The sequence below is a fragment of the Mesoplodon bidens genome, assembly GCF_964165515.1.
Source record: "Mesoplodon bidens genome assembly, chromosome: 19".
NCBI classification, from domain to species: domain Eukaryota; kingdom Metazoa; phylum Chordata; class Mammalia; order Artiodactyla; family Ziphiidae; genus Mesoplodon; species Mesoplodon bidens.
The window spans coordinates 33,873,267-33,879,266 of NC_138179.1; the positions used below are offsets into that span (position 1 = coordinate 33,873,267).

A 6,000-nucleotide genomic window follows, 5' to 3' on the forward strand; every position below is an offset into this window, starting at 1 on the left:
CTGCTGAGCAGCTAACCTGGGGGATTAGACGTTTGCATCAGGCACCAGTGCGCTCAGAACTGGGGCTTGGCTTCTAATGAAAACAAACTCGAAAGGCCAGCCAGCCGCATCTTAAAACTTCAAAATATACATACTCCATAGGGGTCACTGTTTCTAAACCTTCTTCCCATAAACTTTTTTCACATAAATATGTGTGCAGTTAGTTGCAAAACCAAAGTTTCTAAAGCTCGCAAGTAAGGGAAAAAATGTTGTAATTAGAGTCTTATAATATTAACCAAAAGATCTGGCAACTTAAAATAACTTTCAAACATATGCCCTTCTCCACAAGAATTTTAAATATGGGAAATGGCAGTGTGATCACTGTTGTGTTTTAAATGGTTGATCAATGACCACAAAAAACTCTGAATCAAGGAATTCAGACTAAAACCTTATTTCATTCACAAGGCCTTTTTGTAGGAAGAAAAATAATTCTCATCACCTCTCATGAAAATGGGATTTGGGACAAATACATACCACGAATCAAATGAAAAAAACACACCCAAATTGTCTGGCACAGGGCCAAGCATGAAGGATGAAGTGAAGACTGCTAAAGGTTAGTTGTCTTCTAACCAACCTTCTCCCTAAATTTGGCCTGTACTTACAGAAAAAGACACGCTGACTCTCTGAAATGTATTCGGCAAGGGGCTTGACTTATTTTAAAATCCAATGTCATACCCTCTGAGGCTCAAAGCAACTGACTGTGACAAAAACTTTTATTTATAGGTGCGACAGAGCTGCCCAGCAGAGCCAGGAAGACAGAACTGGCAGTAGGGAACTAAGGAAATTAACTTCCCAAGCACCCTATGGTTTTGAAAATAACATTCTTATCCAACTGCTATAGAAAGCTGGGACTTACCTAGAGTAAAAATTAACATCCCTTTAAAAAAATGTAATAAACAATGCTACAAAGCAGAATTGAGAACATTTCCTACTAAGGAGCAAACTAGCCAGCTCCCCTCGTTAACCTGATTTCAACTGGGAAGGCAAACACCCAGGCATTTCAACAGCCATCCTCTCTTGCAAAATGCTTCTTACAAAACATCAGAAGTGTATCTAGACCATCATTTTTGTAAACTGTGGCTCTCAACCCATGAGAAAATAATTTAGTAAGTCACGAATGGCTTTAAAAAAAAAGAAACACAAAATACCAGAGGGTATTGCACACATTAAGAGCAAACAGCATGTTGTGAATTGCTTTTCAGTGATATTATACATATATGTGTGTGTGTGTGCGTGTGTGTGTGTATACACACATCTGTATCTGGATATTGGGTAATGTAGTATGTATTTCTTATTGTGGGCTGTGGTCAAGGAAAGCTTGAAAGTCCCGCATCTAACCCAGTTGTCCAGCTACTGGATTACACGATTACACATACAGCTTTTTTGAACAAAGGTATACTGTTTGGCAGAGGGTGTTTTTAAACAGAAACACAAAGGGAATGGAAGCCAGGGTTGCTTATGGTACACGATGGCCTTAATTACACCACTGAATGTTCAATATTAGCATAGCCCAGGCACAGACGGCCAACACACACCTGAAGCCGACTCCAAACAAGGAGCACAACAGAGGCTGGTACAGCAGGAAATGGGAAACTGGGAAGAGGTCATCACTGCCTAATAATGCTCTGGGTGCACACTCCAAAGAGATTATTCCATATGGTGCCCAGAGCTGGTGTCTAACAATCCCATGAGAAGAGGTAAGGGAGCAGAAGTTTGCTTCTAAGGGACACCCTCCAGATGTCTGAAACGCAGTTCAGCAACTCCCGGGTCTCTGGCCAAAGTCCCAATGGGAACATCAAGGTGAAACGTTAAAAATCCAGTCAAAAAGCAACAGAGTGGAGTTCATGCTTCTCCCGGGAGGCAGCCTGGGCCGGGAAAGGGCTCCTGGACTCCCAGATGGAGGCTCAGCCTCTCCAGTGGGCTACGTGAAGACACAGTGAGAGCAATGGAGAGGCTCCGGACGCCCAGATCCGGCGGGCGAGGTGCCCTGCGCTGGGGCTGGGACCGGGGCTGGCCTGGCCGCAGGGATAGGCTGCCTCTGAGTCATTGGCCCTGCCCAGATGCCACGTTGAGATGCTCAAGGACAAATGGGAAAGTTTTTCCTGTACTCCCATCTTCCTGGGCCCCAACTACCACGCCTTGGGTCAGCTTGCAACTTCCCCGTCCTCTCCCATCTCCTTTGCTTTGGCCTCTGCCCCTCCTTCCCCAGACCCCCACTTTGGTCACTACCCCGCCCCCCGTCCCCCCACGTTCCTTGGCCTCCTTCAGCCCCACTCCCCCGGCTAACTCCCTCCTTCTCCCCCCGGCCGGGCCCTCCTGGCTCTCGGCCGGCAGCGGGCGACAGGGGCGCTCAGCCCCCTCCTGGAGGACGGGGAGGCCGAAGGGGCGGCTCGGGGACCCTCACCGGTCCGGCAGCACCGGCCGTCCGCCGAGGCCTCTGGGGGTGTAGGCCCGTGCCTCTTGCACAAGTTGCCAACTGGACGACACCCCCGATCGCGACTTTTCTCCCCCACCTCCCGGCAGGGCAGGCGCCTCGGCTTACGTGCAGTCCTGGTTGAAAGAGAAGCAGCTGAGAGCCTCCTCGACCCCGCCCGAGGGGCCGTCCGCGGCCCCGGCCTCCATCGGGGGCTCGACCCGGGAAGCCGCCGCTCCGAGCGGGCGACAGCCACCTCAGCAGCCCGCTGGCGCCGGCCCCGCGGGCCGGGTTGCCCGCCCCCTCCGCCCCCGGCCCCGCCCCGGCCCCGCCCCGGCCCCGCCCCCGGCCCCGCCCCCGGCCCCGCCCGGGCCCCGCGTCGCCCCGCCCCTCAGCGCTCAGCTCCGCCCCGCCCCGCCCCCTCCTGCGGGTCCTGCGGGTCCCGCAGACCCAGCCGCCGAGAGGGCGGGGTCCCCACTGCCGGTCTCCATTGGTCGTGAGCCCACGCCCCGGCTCACCCTTGGCCAATTGGCGACGGCTGTGGGCGGAACCTCCCTGCTGGCGACCCGCCCCCAACTCCGAGACACGGCTTGCCATTGGGAGGAGGCACGTGACGCCAAGGCTGCAGGCCACGTGGCGGTGTTTTCCTTGCCAGGGCGGCCGGGCACAGCGGGAGGAGGGAAGGGCCAGCCAGGCAGCTGGGCCCGGCCTGCAGGCTCCGGTCCGGCGTCTGCGTCGCGGCCGCGGCAAAGCAGACAGGCGGGCGCGCTCGTTCCGGCCCCACCCAACCCCGTGTCCTGGGTAACACTCCGTCTATTAAACTTACAGTTTAGTAGAGAGCGTTGGACGCCAAAGCCCCACCCTCTCATAGAGTCTTCAAGCTGCTCAGAAAACTGTTTCTAACAGGAGGATGCTGAGGCCAGATAGGTAGAACGTCATCTTATCCATTGTCCGTTGAGAACTCTTACCATAGGTCAAGCACCGTGTTAACAATGTGTATTATCTCGTTGAATTCTTACAAAACTTTGGGAGGAAAGCGTAATTATGCCCAATTTAAAGAAGCCGTAACTGAAGCACAGAATTGCTAAACAATTCTGCCTGAAGTAACACAATAAATGGTAAAATGTGGTTTTGTCTGATTTCAAGACTCGTGCACCAACGACTCTGCTAGACAGTTTTTGGCAAAACCTATCTGATCTGTAGCTGAAAAAATGAAAGAAAGTGTGTATAGGATGTTGTATTTTATGAAAAGGATGAAGTCTTGAAGATAGCACAGTAAAAAACTCATGTAATTCGAGGTGAGTCCAAACGGTCTCTCTTCCCAAGATGAATACATGTTGCCATGTAGAATTATCAACACAACCAGTGAATCAGTAGCTCTGCTAGTTTTGGATGTATATAATTACTGACGAATTTTTAATTCCTGCATTTCAAATTTTGAGACAAAATGATATTTTATGGTTGTTGTTGTACCACTGCATTTCAGACTGGTATAATTCAAATTTTCTATTTTGTGACAAAACTGTATATATATATATATAGGAAACTTGGACCTACAGTGGGTGAGTGAAGAGCACTGTTTCTCTTGAGCTTTTCTGGTTGACTCCCGGTTTTGGTTTTCTGAAATGCAAATATAACAGTTTCTTCTTTCAGTGCTATTATTCTTTCTCTCAACTGATGTAAAAATAGTTCAGCTAACACATCTACAGATGTCGATGGCTCTTTAGTTTAGTTGAGGTGTTGTAAAAATCATCGTAAGGGAAAGAGCTGCCGCTTGGATGCTTTAACTGTGTTATCCTTGTAACGTCTCAGCTCAGAGGTGCTTTCCCTCTCCCCTCCCAGCTCAGTCAAATGCTGCAGTCCTTTTTGTTCTATTTAGAAAGCAAAAAGTCTGACATTCTAGGTGTTAGGTTGTTGGGAGAATTACATAATGTGCACAATAGGTTTTTAAAGTGGAAACTGTTATTACCAAGAATTTGGACTTTATGGGGTAGAGATGGGAGCTGGTGTTAGTTTTTGAGCAGGAGCGTTTCATGATAAAAGTAGTGTTTTAGGCAGATAAACTCGGCCAGGGTGTGCAGAGCAGATTAGAAGGGAGAAAAGCCTAGACTAATGTGAAATTTTAGAAGCAAAAGCATGTGAGAAACTAGACTATAGGTTGGCAGCAAGGTCAGAAAGGTTAGGACAAACCCAAGAGAGATTCTTTTTTCTTGAAATGTATTTGACATATAACTTTGTGTCAGTTTAAGGTGTACAATGTGTTGATTTCATACATTTATGTGTTGTAACGTGACTGCCATTGTAGTGATAATTAGCACCTCCTCACGTTATGCAAAGAGATGTTTTGAAGGGCGCTGTCCAATAGAAGGATAATGTGAGCCACAAATGTGAACCCCAAATGTGATTAAAAATTTTCAAGATGTGTCATTTAAAATTTTCTAGACCCCATGTTAAAAAAGATAAAGAGAAATGGGCAAGTTAATTTTAATAATATTTAACTATTTAAATATTATTTAATATAACCCAGTACGTCAAAAATATCATTTTATTAGGTAATCCACACAAAATTATTAATCAGCCAGTTTGGATTATCATTATTTTTTAGCATAAATATTTAAAGTCCCATGTGTCTTTTTTACTTACGGTATATCTCAAGTCGCACTAGCCACATTTTAGGTGCTCACGTGGTTGGTAGCTATCTTATTGCCCAGTGGACTTCTGAGAGCATAAGCCTCAGGGCATGGCGGCTGTTGGGGAAGGAGGGGTGGCAGGGAAGAAGAGCGGAAGACTTAAAGACGATTCCATGGTCAGAAGGCGCATTGTTCTGCTTTCAGAAACCAGATGTCTGGCAGGTATTTAGGAAGCTGCATTTAGTTTCAGACACATTGAGGTGGTAGAACTGAATGCTCATTGGAGTTAAGGTTCAGACCTAGAGATGTAGATCTGGAAGAAAACAGGTCACTTTCCCAGCCTCACTTTTTCCTATGAATGATCTCCCTTGTATATTTCCTACTGAGTTAATGGTTCACATCCCCCAAGGACCCATGTGGAAATAACATCCCAGAGCTGCCTCATCTGGTTTTATTTTTCCCAAGACAATGCAGAAATCTGTATTTTATGTAAATGTATATTTATAGAAATATTTATTTCATAGAAGCCTATATTTTTACGTACAAATGTTAAACGCTGACAACTAATTCTTCTTTTTAAAAAACACTTTGTGAGCCAAACTAAATACATCAGCTGGCTGGATGTGGTTTGTGGAGGGCCAGTTTATGATTTCTGTTAGAGGCAGAAGGAGCCACTTTGAGAGGTTCCACCCTCAAAAAAAAAAAGAAAAGAAAAAAAAAAAATCCCAGAAATCCATTTGGATAAAACGCCAAGGAAAAGGTTATAAATAAATTCAGAGGTGCTGAATTCATTTAATGCCAGGCTGGGTTTTCTTTTTTTATGTCCTATTTCTCGTCTAGGTTCTATAGGAGTGGAAACTCCTGATTTGAATATCAGGCTTATGGCATCTTAATCCTTCCACATTCTTGGAACAGAGA

At 46.7% G+C, this 6,000-nt stretch overlaps 1 protein-coding gene across 2 annotated transcripts in view; it reads right to left on the reverse strand.

The window, feature by feature from the left end:
• WIPI1 (WD repeat domain, phosphoinositide interacting 1) overlaps positions 1-2,749 on the reverse strand; it is a 30,697-nt gene extending 27,948 nt beyond the window's left edge. The window contains exon 1 of one of the 2 annotated variants that reach the window (XM_081218800.1): positions 2,582-2,748. In XM_081218800.1, the coding sequence (XP_081074926.1) occupies positions 2,582-2,661 (80 nt within the window). In that variant the 5' untranslated portion in view covers positions 2,662-2,748. Of the gene's footprint in view, positions 1-2,581 lie in introns of both variants that reach the window. The other variant, XM_081218801.1, reaches the window with a different exon arrangement.
• Between the last annotated feature and the right edge of the window lie 3,251 nt (positions 2,750-6,000).